The sequence below is a fragment of the Nelumbo nucifera genome, chromosome 8 (genome assembly GCF_055504915.1).
Source record: "Nelumbo nucifera cultivar China Antique chromosome 8, China Antique-T2T, whole genome shotgun sequence".
Lineage (NCBI taxonomy): Eukaryota > Viridiplantae > Streptophyta > Magnoliopsida > Proteales > Nelumbonaceae > Nelumbo > Nelumbo nucifera.
This window is the reverse complement of record NC_142656.1, coordinates 5,068,609-5,082,181: the sequence shown is the minus strand read 5'-3', so window position 1 is coordinate 5,082,181 and position 13,573 is coordinate 5,068,609. Positions and strand designations below refer to the sequence as shown.

Here is a 13,573-nt window from a genome sequence, read left to right as displayed (position 1 = left end):
CGCTCACAGAGGATCAAGGTCTGACGGAGAAGGACGAGAAAGAAGAAAGAAGAACAGAGAAATAACAAGCTATTCATATTCAATTCGCATGGGGCTGATACATTTACAGAAATATGATCAAGCCGTATAACGGCCATATGTCAAAAGCTGACAAAAAGCCGAACTAGCCGATAAAGTTTACTTTTCATCATTAAACGGAATGCTGCTATCAGAATGTCAGCTTTAAGGCAACTTTTTGAAAGAAATATCAGATAGGGGCACTAACATACGAGGTGTATCCACCATATGGCACACACTTCGTATTTATATCATATAGGACAAAATTGCCCTCTCGACTATTCTCAAAAGAAATTAGGAAATTTTGTTCTATTCCGTTCAATAATAAAAAAAGGTGTTTCTCTCTCTTGATCATGGCTGAGAATTGGATCGCCATGACCCAGAACTGTCAATGGGTCAACGGCTCCAACCTGTCCGGAAGAACATAATAGGTTCATGTTAACTTCTGTAGAAGATTTACTGATTCTTAGCATCTCCATATTTGGAACTGTAGTGGCAACATATTGTAGGAAACTCTAATCCAAACGAAGATACTGCGAGAAAATTCAAAGAAGTTGCAGTTCTAATTAAATGACGAAGCCAGAAAAATATATGTTATTGATGACAAATTCAATGTAGCCCCCAAGGGAGACGAGTTCGCGGATATAATGGTGAAGCAAGGCTGCTTCATATTGCAAGTGGCCTTGTGCTCCTTCGGTGGTTTAGCATCGTTTGTTTACCCTTAGGATATAAATCTGGGCGAAGATTGGGACAAGAAAAGGATCAATAACTGGGTCTGTCCATGTTTTCCATCAGTATCAATTTCCCCTCTTGATCCTCTACAAGTTGATGGAGCAAAGCTTCTTCCAAGCGGTGTTGAGTAGGGGAAAATGGAAGGGACCCCATGACTTGGCGAGGATGGTGTTGTATGACAGTCTGGTGAAGCCCACGCTTGATCTCCATGGAAGAAGAGCAACTACATTTCTTGGCTTCTTCCATTGCAAGAAGAGTGGTTTGGCAGAAGAAGTGCCAACTGCCAACCCTTCTCCATGCTCTTTGGCTTACTCTGACTGGGCCTGACTTGAGTGGTAGTGTTGTCAAAGAAGACGACAGTTGTACACCTTCCGCAGCACGACGGAGTTGGGAGAAGCTGGAATTAGCTTCGGAAACAAGAGAATGGGGATTAGAGGGATACAAATTAAAGACAAAATGGTTGAAATTTGATGCTTATCTCTGCCTCCGTTCATCTCCATTGGACCCAATTCAAAGACGCTGCTTGAGAGCTTGATTGATTTCAAAGGGGAGTTGCATCAGGATAGAAGCGGTGGTGAGGTTTGTGCATATCTGAAGTTCATGAGTGAGCTGGTTCGTAGTCATGAAGATGCCAAGGTACTTGATGTAACCGTTTTTGGTCACGTACCATTTTTTGTGATGTATAAATTTTTTGGCTAAGTACCTCGTTGTTTAACCCGGTGGTGACGTGCCTTGGTGATGAGCTACTTGGTGGCGAACTCCCTGGGGGAGAACTGCTTGGTGGCGAACTACCCAGTGGTGAGCTCCCTGGTGGAGAGCTACTTGGTGACGAACTGCCGGGTGGCGAACTGCTTGGTGGCGAACTGCCTGGTGGTGCTCCCTGGTGGCGAATTGCCTGGGGGCGAACTGCCTGGTGGCGAACTCCCAGGTGGCGAACTGTCTGGGGGCGAACTGCCTAGTGGCGAACTCCCTGGTGGCGAACTGCTTGGGGGCGAACTGCCTGGTGGCAAACTGCCTGGTGGTGAACTGTCTGGGGGCGAACTGCCTAGTGGCGAACTCCCTGGTGGCGAACTGCCTGGGGGCGAACTGCCTGGTGGCAAACTGCCTGGTGGTGAACTCCCTGGTGGCGAACTGCCTGGTGGCGAACTCCCAGGTGGCGAACTGTCTGGGGGCGAACTGCCTAGTGGCGAACTCCCTGGTGGCGAACTGCTTGGGGGCGAACTGCCTGGTGGCAAACTGCCTGGTGGTGAACTGTCTGGGGGCGAACTGCCTAGTGGCGAACTCCCTGGTGGCGAACTGCCTGGGGGCGAACTGCCTGGTGGCAAACTGCCTGGTGGTGAACTCCCTGGTGGCGAACTGCCTGATGGCGATCTGCCTGGTGGCGAGCTTCCTGGTGGCGAACTGCCTGGTGGCGAGCTGCCTGGTGGCGAACTGCCTGGGGGCGAACTGCCTGGTGGCAAACTCCCTAGTGGCGAACTGCCTGGGGGCAAACTGCCTGGTGGCGAACTGCCTGGGGGCGAACTGCCTGGTGGCGAACTGCCTGGTGGGGAACTCCCTGGTGGCGAACTGCCTGGTGGCGAACTCGTCACTTGACTTGCTCCTAGGCGGTCTGCAACTCAGAGGATGGTGGAGCTCCCTGGTGCAGCGCAACCCGACTACCCTCCGCGTGAGGTGATTTTCTCTCTTTGTAGACGGCGGGAGCTGAGGGACCTGCAAGAACTGAATCAGAGGACCCGGGGGTATTTTCCCGGCAGGGACTCTCCGATGCCTAAGTTAGCATTCTGATTATAGAGGGCTTGCAGAGAAATGAGAGAGCTAGAGAGCGGGGGTTACCATCCTTTTTCCTCCCCTTTGGCTTTGGGGGTCGGAGTCCTTATATAGTGGTGCCCTCGCGAGTTAGGTGGGTGAAAAGCCATCAAACGGTAAGACGTCATATCCCGTCAGAACCGGGGTACGGTGATGAATTCCTCGAGGTTGTCAGGCTGGCGTTTGTGCCAGGCGGCCAGGTCGGCGCTTGGACCAGGTTGTCAGGACGACGCTTGTGTCAGTCGGCGGGTCGGTGTCCGGGCCAGGTTGCCAGGCCGACGCCTGTGTTTGTCGGCGGGTTGGTGTCCGGGCCAGGTTGCCAGGTCAGCGCCTGTGTCCGGGCCAGGTTGTCAGGTCGGTGGGTCAGTGTCTGGGCTAGGTTGCCAGGCCGGCGCCTGTCCGGGCCAGGTTGTCAGGTCGGTGCCTGTGTCCGGGCCAGATTGCCAGGTCGGCGCCTGTGTCCGGGCCAAGTTGCCAGGTCGGCGCCTGTGGCAGGCTGATCCGGCCAGGTCGCGCAGGCCGCGCCAGGTCGCGCAGGCCGCGCCAGGTCGCGCAGGCCGCGCCAGGTCGCGCAGGTCGTGCGCAGGCCGCGCCAGGTCGCGCAGGTCGTGCGCAGGCCGCGCGCAAGCCGCGCAGGTCGTGCGCAGGCCGCGCGCAGGCCACGCGAGGTCGCGCACAGGCCGCGCGGACCGCGCCAAGCCACGTGTAGGCCGCATGCAAGTCGCGCCAGGCCAGCCAAACCGGTGCCCGGGGGGGGGACACCAACTTGGTAAGTTGTTGCCTGGGTGCTTGCCTAGTTGTCACGAGGTGCCATGTGTCACAATTTCACTGGAGGGCCAAATCTGCCCTCATCAATTGCCCCCCACTCTCGAGCTGAGAGTAACTCAGCGAAGGGAGTAGATTTCTTTTGGCCCGTAAGTCGACGAGCTAGTAAGTTTTGATCCAATTCCTTAGGCTTTGGGAGCTGCCTGTATGTGGCGAGCTGCCAGTAAGACGAGGGGGTCTCCGCCAGTTCAGTATTATAGCCCTTAGGCTCTGGGGCAACTTATAGTTCGCTTTTGCTAATTTTGTTCCTATTGAGGAAGCGACTGGATATTTAGCAATAGTGTGGCCCGCAGGCTTTGGGAGTGACTCGTAGTCTACTCTTCTTTGACTTTTGCTCGTGCCGGAGAGGCGACCGGGCCTTAAGCAGTAATGTGGCCCGTAGGCTTTGGGAGTGACTCGTAGTCTACTCTTTTTTGACTTTCCCATGTCGGAGAGGCGACCGGGTCTTAAGCAGTAATGTGGCCCGTAGGCTTTTGGGAGTGACTCGTAGTCTACTCTTTTTTGACTTTTGCCCGTGCCGGAGAGGCGACCGGGTCTTAAGCAGTAATGTGGCCCGTAGGCTTTTGGGAGTGACTCGTAGTCTACTCTCTTTTGACTTTTGCCTGTGCTGGAGAGGCGACCGGGTCTTAAGCAGTAATGTGGCCTGTAGGCTTTTGGGAGTGACTCGTAGTCTACTCTTTTTTGACTTTGCCCGTGCTAGAGAGGCGGCCGGGTCTTAAGCAGTAATGTGGCCCGTAGGCTTTGCCTGTGAGGTGTCGAGCTATGATTGTGCTGCATCAGCTTCGTAATGCCGGTCACCCACTCCTACAAGAAGCTACTAGGAGCTCGACCTTCGGGGGCAGCACTACTAACTTTAGGTCGCCAGCTCACACGGGAGCCTTGGAAGGCTCGACCGGTAAGGGCGCCTATGTAGTCTGTTGGCCGTCAACTCCCGCGGAAGCCACAAAGAGCTCATCTTTGTAGGGGGGACCTTGCGGAGAGGACTGATGAAGCATTATCTGAATTGAAAGTAAGGTTGGTAGAGCTACTTAGTCTGTTAGCTCCCTGCATAATTTTTGAGTTCATAAAAAATGTAAACTATAAAGTGATAGCTTCAAAAAAGTGAGGACTTAGCTTTGGTAAGATGAGAACTTAGCTTTTGTAGGATGAGAACTTAGCTTTTCGTAGCGTGTTCCCACAGACGACGCCAATTGATGTAATCGTTTTTGGTCACGTACCATTTTTTGTGATGTATAAATTTTTTGGCTAAGTACCTCATTGTTTAACCCGGTGGTGACGTGCCTTGGTGATGAGCTACTTGGTGGCGAACTCCCTGGGGGAGAACTGCTTGGTGACGAACTGCTTGGTGGCGAACTACCCAATGGCGAGCTCCCTGGTGGAGAGCTACTTGGTGACGAACTGCCGGGTGGCGAACTGCTTGGTGGCGAATTGCCTGGTGGTGCTCCCCGGTGACGAACTACCTGGGGGCGAACTGCCTGGTGGTGAACTCCCTAGTGGCGAACTGCCTGGGGTCGAACTGCCTGGTGGCGAACTGCCTGGTGGCAAACTGCCTGGTGGCGAACTGCCTGGTGGTGAACTCCCTGGTGGCGAGCTGCCTGGTGGCAAACTGCCTGGTGGCGAGCTGCTTGGTGGCGAACTGCCTCGGGGTGAACTGCCTGGTGGCGAACTCCCTGGTGGTGAACTGCCTGATGGCGAACTGCCTGGTGGTGCTCCCTGGTGGCGAACTGCCTGGGGGCGAACTGCCTGGTGGCGAACTCCCTGGTGGCGAACTGCCTGGGGGCGAACTGCCTGGTGGCGAACTCCCTGGTGGCGAACTACCTGGGGGCGAACTGCATGGTGGCGAACTGCCTGGTGGCGAACTGTTTGGTGGCGAGTTGCCTGGTGACGAACTGCCTGGTGGTGAACTCCCTGGTGGCAAACTGCCTGATGGCGAACTGCCTGATGGCGAACTCGTCACTTGACTTGCTCCTAGGCGGTCTGCAACTCAGAGGATGGTGGAGCTCCCTGGTGCAGCGCAACCTGACTACCCTCCACGTGAGGTGATTTTCTCTCCTTTGTAAACGGCTGGAGCTGAGGGACCTACGAGAACTGAATCAGAGGACCCGGGGGTATTTTCCCGGCGGGGACTCTCCGATGCCTAAGTTAGCATTCTGATTACAGAGGGCTTGGAGAGAAATGAGAGAGCTGGAGAGTGGGGGTTACCATCCTTTTTCCTGCCCTTTGGCTTTGGGGGTCGGAGTCCTTATATAGTGGTGCCCTCACGGGTTAGGTGGGTGAAAAACCATCAAACGGTAAGACGTCATATCCCGTCAGAACCGGGGTATGGTGATGAACTCCTCGAGGTTGTCAGGCTGGCGCTTGTGCCAGGCGGCCAGGTCGGCACCTGGGCCAGGTTGTCAGGTTGGCGCCTGTGTCAGTCGGCGGGTCGGTGTCCGGGCCAAGTTGCCAGGCTGGCGCCTGTGTCAGTCGGCGGGTCGGTGTCCGGGCCAGGTTGCCAGGTCGGCGCCTGTGTCCGGGCCAGGTTTTCAGGTTGGCGCTTGTGTCCGGGCCAGGTTGTTAAGTCGACGCCTGTGTCAGTCGGCGGGTCGGTGTCCGGGCCAGGTTGCCAGGCCGGCGCCTGTGTCCAGGCCAGGTTGTTAGGTCGACGCCTGTGTCCGGGCCAGATTGCCAGGTCGGCGCCTGTGTCCGGGCCAGGTTGCCAGGTCGGCGCCTGTGGTAGGCTGTTCCGGCCAGGTCGCGCAGGTCGCGCGCAGGCTGCGCAGGTCGTGCGCAGGCCGCGCCAGGTCGCGCACAGGTTGCGCGCAGGCCGCGCTAGGTCGCGCCAGGTCGCCCGCATGCTGCGCAGGCCACGCCAGGCCGCGTGTAGGCCGCGTGCAAGTCGCGCCAGGCCAGCTAGACCGGTGCCCGAGGGGGACACCAACTTGGTAAGTTGTTGCTTGGGTGCTTGCCTAATTGTCACGATGTGCCACGTGTCACAATTTCACTCGAGGGCCAAATCTGCCCTCATCAGTACTTACTATACATGGGATCATTGATGTCGATAATGCAAGTGTGGAAAGTTTGCACAATACCTCGGTGCATTTACTCTTGCCGGAGGTAGTAAACGAACGACCAGAGTCTCAGTGTTGTAAGTGAGCCTTTACTTGCTTCAATTCTTTTTTTTCCCTTGTTGTTTGACATCTTGGTGTGGTTTGTAGGGATTCTAGTATAAAGAGCCAACTTCTGATCTCTATTAGCAACAAAAAGATGAACAGGGTTCCAGATGAAGAACAAGGCTACAATAGGGTTTATTCCGATTTTGGAGAGAGAGTGTTACGATTTAAGTTGAGTTCTTTAGGAAGAAGATGAATGGATTTTCAAAAGTTTCAGTCGATTACCAAAGAAGAGACTGACAGAGATTTCTTTGGGTTTTCCGTACATTTTGCAGAAAAAGAGAAGGAGATGATTATAAATAAGGGCAATTTTGTCATAAAAATACATCACCAACGTTTTAATAATCAGCATGATAGTTACCTCTCTGGAGTTCCTGTCCACTAAACAAGTTCTATATCTGCTTTATTACCTCTTTTGACCGTCCGCCGTTTGAGAACCGCTTTTAGGAATGGTTGAAGAGTTCCTTCAGGGCTTAAAGGTGGTAGAGTCTAGGCGACCTGGTGATGTTCCCCAAGTTTTTTTTTTTTCAACCAAGATATGTGGAACACAGGATGAAGCTTACACCCAATAGGCAATTTCAAACGATATACAACTGATCCTACTCTTTCCAAAACTTTGTATGGACCAAAAAATCTTGTTGCTAACTTCTGTGATCTCCTGGCTGCAATGGTAGTTTGTCTGTAGGGTTGTAATCGAAGGTAAACCCAATCTCCTACCTCAAACTCCCTCTCTGTTCTGTGACGATCTGCAGTTTTTTTCATCCCGTCTTTGGCCAACTTCAGATGATGTTTGAGGTCAGTTAGTATGGTTTCTCTTTCTCTAAGTTCATCCTCCACAACTTGTACCTTAGTCGTTCCAGGGACATAGATTAACGGGGAGGGTGGTGTAACACCATACACAGCTTCGAAAGGGGTCATTTTTGTGGAGGATTGATAGGTGGTATTATACCACCATTCGGCCAGAGCAATCCATTTGGCCCATGTCTGAGGTTGGGAGCTGGCAAAGCATCTTAGGTAATCTAGGGTCTTGTTGAGTGTTTTAGTTTGTCCATCTGACCGTCCGTGGATGGTAGGAAGAACTTAGGTTGAGTTTGGTTCTTTGCAGTCAGAAAAATTCCTTCCAAAATGAACTCGTAAAAACAGGATCACGATTGCTTATAATGGAGGTTGGCATGCCATGGTATTTGAATACTCCATCAAAGAAGATTTTGGCAACATTAGCAGTTGAATAAGGATGGGTCATGGGTAAGAAATGCCCGTATTTGGATAGTCGATCCACGACCACCAAAATTATAGACTTGCGTTGAGAGAGAGGTAAGCCTTTGATGAAATCCATCGAAATATCTGACCAAATTCTTTCTGGGGTTGATAACGGTTGCAATAACCCAGGTGTGGGCACATTTTCATTCTTGTTCTGCTGGCATACTTGATCCACTTGCAAATCTCTTTTCTGTATCCAAGCCAGTAACACACTCCCTTAATCCTTGCTGTTTGTGAACAACATGTCAGACCCAATTTCAAGGCGTTCTTTGATGGCATTCAGCTGCTCACACAGGTCGTCGAGCTTCTGCTGCATGCTGGATAGTACTTGATCCTAAAAGACCAAAACAAAGGAGAGCATATGAGCTTTTTCATTTCTGGAACATAAGGAAAACTGTGATACAACTTTTGCAAAAGGGAAAGAATATAAAGAGACGATATCTATAGTTAGTATATACTCTATTTTTCTAATAGTAAGGGAGGAAAAACATACGGTAGAAATAAATGGAGAAAATATAGATGGAAAGACAAAAAAAAGAAGCAATGAACTTGTACCTCCAAACATTGGGGATGTTTGGGTCAAAGAAATCTTTAATGGATTAATAAAAAAAATTGGCTAAGCTTGGTTGGAGAATTCTAAATGAAAAAGATAATCTTTGGATTCAAGTAGTGATACATAAATATTTAAGAAATAATAATTTTTCGGAATTGATCAGTAGGAAAGGTCTTTCTTAGGCATGGAAGGGTATCCTCTAATTAAAAGAGAAATATGAGTTGTTTTTAGAAATGATAACTCAACTAGGTTCTGATTGGATGGATAATTGGGTTGATGGAGAACCCTTGATCAATGTGGTAGATAAAGATACAATTTCTAATGTAGACCTCAAAGTCATTGAGGTGATTGATATGGAGAGACTCACTTGGGGTGTAACAAGAATTAGTAGTCTTGTTATCGAGGACAAAAAAAAATATGGAGACCCAATATGAGAGATAAATTTTCTATTAAAAATGCCTAAAATGAGGCTTCCCTAATGCATGGAAATACTTTGAGGCCTTTGAATGGTACCAACAAAATATGGGGTATGAATACCACTCCAAAACATGAATGTTTTCTATATCTGCTTCTCAACAAAAAACTTCCCTAAGAAAATACTGATTTCGAGAGGTCTGGATATTGATGGGTCCGATAGCTAAGAAGGTATGATTAATTACGAGAGAATCTGTTTGGATTCCTAATAATTTTATTGGCACTATAAAAGTTTGTTTAATAACAAGAATATGCTTCCCTCCATTATTATTGAAAGAGTTCGAAATCCATTTTTAGAAATTCAAGTTATCATGGATTTTGACTGGAATGAGCAGAGAAAAAGAGAAGTTATTCCTATTAGATGGTCTAGTACTAAGTATGAGGCAATTAAAATCAATTTTGATGCTTTTTATATCAATTACAACTATACAAATTGCTTGTGTTGCATGGGATCATGTGGGCCTTATCTTGGACTTCAAAGCATACAAGTTAGGCAAATCTACCATCAATTTTGCGAAGGCCTGAGCCGCTTGAGAGCCCACAATGTTACCCTTAATTTTCTTAATAGGTCCATCATCATTTAAGGAGATTCCAAGCTCATGATTGATTGTTTGAAAAGAGCTATCAACCCCTACGGAGAGTGCTACCAATTATTGAAGACTCCAAAGATTTGTTCAAGAGACTTGAAGGAAAGGTGGAATATTGTCATATCTTTAGGAAAGAAAATATATCTGTAGATTGGTTAGTTAATCATACTCACACTAAAGAAGTTTCTAGTAGTTTCATTCTTAAGCCTCATAAGGCAATGTGCCAAGCTGACACTTTCCTGCTTCTTGGGTTCTTTCTAAAGGCATTTATATTTTTTTTCTGCTTTTTTCTCAAAAATACTTATCTTTTCTTTTTTTTTCTATTTTCTAATTGTAGAATTAAATAGATTAATTAAGTAACCATTCACGTTTAAAGATTTTCACACTTAACATTAACTCAATATTAACCCTCTCTCTTTTTTATGTCATATTCTAAATTGAGCCAATAAAATGATGGAGACGTTTGGTTTTCCAAAATGTCTCTTACTAAAGGTGATGGAGCTAGCCAATTAAATGTAGGAGGAAAAATTAGTTTTCCAATGAGAGAGAGAGAGTCATGCCTACACCTACATACCCAAAGGCAGTGATCTCACCGTAGAACTAGGCAACAAATACAACAGCTCCTAGAGCCTTGGTTATTTTTATAAAATAATGGTTATTTTATAATTAACAATAATTTTACATATATATGGTTCCATCAATCGGTTTGAATGGCCATCGATTTTGGGTCGATGGTTTGACCATCCAATTTAAACAGACGACTTGTTCTAACAATAAAAATTACAGGCAAAAAATTGAGTGTGAGGTCCATTAAGCAGTATCATATGTGTTATGCCATTCGAGCGTGTGACTCATACGACCTAAAAACGGAACCGTTCTAGCCACCGATTTTTAGGTCGATGGTTCGATCGTTCGGTTCGAACAGACAGCCCGTTCTAACAACAAAAATTAAAAGAAATAAAAAATGGCCAAAAACCATTGAGTGGGTCAATAGTTCAACCACTCGGGTCAATAAGTTGTTGACCGATTCAAAGGTTGTTGACTAATTCAACGGTTTTTGGCTAGGGACCGGGATTAGGGTAAATCGAAACTGGTTGCTTAGACGGTTAGTCGGTTCCCAATTAAAAAAATGGCGGTTCGACCGTTTAGTTTGAACGAACGACCCATTCTGATAACAAAAATTACAAGAAAAAAATTGAATGTGTGACGTCCACTAAGCAATATCATACGTGTTATGTCATTTGAGCTTATGACTCATACGACCCAAAAGCGGAACCATTATGGCCATCGATTTTTGGTTCGACCGTCCGATTCGAACAGACAACCCATTCTGACAACAAAAGTTAAAAAAAAATAAAAAAAATGGCTAAAAACCATTGAACGAGTCAACAAGTCGACGGCTCGACTGCCTGGGTCAATGGGTCGTTGACCGATTCAATGGTTTTTGGCCAGGGACCGGGATTGGGATACTACGAAACCAATTTCTTGGATGGTTCCCAATTAAAAAAATAAAAAAATGGCAAAAAACCATTGAATGGGTCAATGGGCCGACGGTTCGACCGTCCGAGTCAATGGGTCATTAACCGATTCAACGGTTTTTTACTAGGGACCGAGATTGGGGTAAAACAAAACAGGTTGCCTAGACGGTTCCTGGGCCGAAATGTCCATCCGTCCGGGTCAACGACGGTTTGAAAACTATGGTCTTTTATGCTTTTGGATTTTCACTATTCAAAGGTTTCTTCTACTATGGGCTTTATTCAAGTGTGTGCAGTATGTTCATTTTTTTCATTTTCTGCTTTTTTTTTTTGTGTTTTGTCTTCTTCAAGATCCTCCAAAACAGTCTAGGGTTAAACATCATTTTATTTCTTCCCTTTTGTTTTTTCTTTGGGTTTTCTTGTGCAATGTTTTTTTTTTAATTTTCTTACAAGACGATCTGTTTTATCTCTTTCTTTGATTGCATGTATGTTTAGCTCCGTCTCAAAGCAGAACTCGATATTTTGATTTTTTTCCTTGGCTTTTTTAGTTTGGTGGATTTACCACCATTTTTTTTTTGTGTTTATGGTCACTTTGGATTTATCTTTCAAGGTTTTGGAATCACTTGCAATGTCCACCCTTCCCATAACTATGACTATAAAGTTATTTCATCAAGTTATTGACATCTAGAAAAAACAACCCGGAAACAGAACCGTTTTGGCCACTGATTTCCATGTCGATGGTTCAACCGCCTGGTTCGAACAGATGGCCCACTCTAACAACAAAAATTAAAAAATAAAAAATGGCCAAAAACCACTGAATGGGTCAATGAGTCAACGGTTCGACCACTCAAGTCAATGGATCGTTGACTGATTCAACGATTTTTGACCAGGGACCAAGTTTGGGGTAAAACGAAACCAGTTGCCTGGACGGTTCCTGGGCCAAATGGTCCTACCGTTCGGGTCAACTAGGAGTTCCCGATGTGAAACAAAGGACAACTATGAAGTAGAACTTAGAACTATCACTTTATGATTGTGTTCTTTTATATGAGATGCTTTGTTGAAGCAATATTTATAAAACGAGCACATGGTGATCTCTTTTAAGTCTCTATATGAGTTTTAAGACTTGAGTACTTGTAATTGCAAGTTTCTTATTAAGAAAAACATTGTCTTTTTTAATGTAGAAAATAGCAATATTACAATTCCAATCCAGCCCTTGCGGAGCAGGGCCCCTCTGCTAGTATTTTATAAATACAAATATGAAGGCGTGTTGGAGTCAATTGTCACTAAGGCTTAGTTTGGAAGGTGTACAAATGCAAATATGTAGAGTGCAAAACCTTATATTTTGTATTGTTTTGTATGTATTTGCTTTTGTACTCTTTCGAAACTGAGCTTATTTGAAATGCCTATTAACTATCTCTTAATTTAGTTTAGTATTAATTCAATGATTTATTTACTATATTAGACATTTTATTTAATATGAAAAAACTACTACAAAAATTAAAATAGCATTATATTTCTAATAATATTAAAAAATTAATTAATTAATAGGTTGGCTCATTCCTAACCAAAAATTCTATATTATTAATCCCTTCTAAATTTAATTTTATATTAAACCAATATCCTATGCATTTGATTAGAAAATTAGTTTAACAAAATAAATATAATGAAGAAAAAGAAGAAAAAATATTCCTGGATATGTTTTCTAAAAGTATAAACTATTGAAGTAGTCCATATTTTTAGAAATCTGATATTAAATACACTAAAAAATATATGGACTACTATTACATATTTTAAGTGGTTGTGGGAAAGTTTAAGTGGCTTTATATTTCATAGAGCCACTTAAACTTTCCCACAACCATTTCAGTGTCGTTTTGTATTAGAAAACTGAATCAAATAATGAGGCATTTTGATACCAACCCGTGCATTTGCAGGGGTCACTTCTGTGTAATTTCATACAACAAAAAGTACTAAACAGTAGCATTCAATGAAAAAGAGCGACTCTAATAAAGTACAAACACGAGGAATTAGGAATTAGCCACTTGGGACAAAGAGGAAGTAAAACAATTGATACTGGACTGAGTCCCCCAGCTTCTCCCCTTACCAATGGGTAATGCTACACGCTGACTAGTGGAATGGATATAATTAGTGTCATAGCTGATGTAAGCTTCAGCTGCATGTAAAATCTGGCTTATCAACAGAATTAACCACAAGCTCAGGATTTGGAGCCTCTATTTCCAGTATGACCTGTGCAATGACAACCAGATTAGGTCACAATATTCAACTGGAAAACATTGCTTTGAATGTGTGTGATGTGTAAGAATGTTTTCTAATTGGGTCAATTAATGAAGCTTCCTAGATGGCTAGATGATCCCACTTGTTTCTGCCACATAGGAGGAAAGATAGGGGAGAACCTCTTGGATGGCCATCTTTAATTTCTGCTGTAAGAGTACACCTACCATGTATTGGAGTTCTATCTGAATATTAAACTCTTCAAAACAACCCAAAATGGAGCCTGCTGTTTATAATTAAAAATTCTGGTCAACATTTTTTATGTGGAGATAGCATATTTAACCATTGATTGATAAGATTGGCTTCACAAAGGCTTTAAACACAGAAATTTTGATGGAATTGGACAAATGAATTTGTGATGCA

At 45.6% G+C, this 13,573-nt stretch overlaps 1 protein-coding gene across 3 annotated transcripts in view; it reads right to left on the bottom strand.

Moving 5' to 3' along the window:
• Positions 1-12,806: 12,806 nt before the first annotated feature.
• Positions 12,807-13,573, bottom strand: part of BGAL17 (beta-galactosidase 17) — a 77,529-nt gene continuing 76,762 nt past the window's right edge. For all 3 annotated transcript variants that reach the window (XR_016079459.1, XR_016079460.1, XM_010263789.3), the window contains one exon: positions 12,807-13,165. Coding sequence is in view for 1 of the 3 variants with exons in the window: in XM_010263789.3 (XP_010262091.1) it covers positions 13,088-13,165 (78 nt within the window). In the remaining 2 variants the exon portion in view is untranslated. The remainder of the gene's footprint in view (positions 13,166-13,573) is intronic.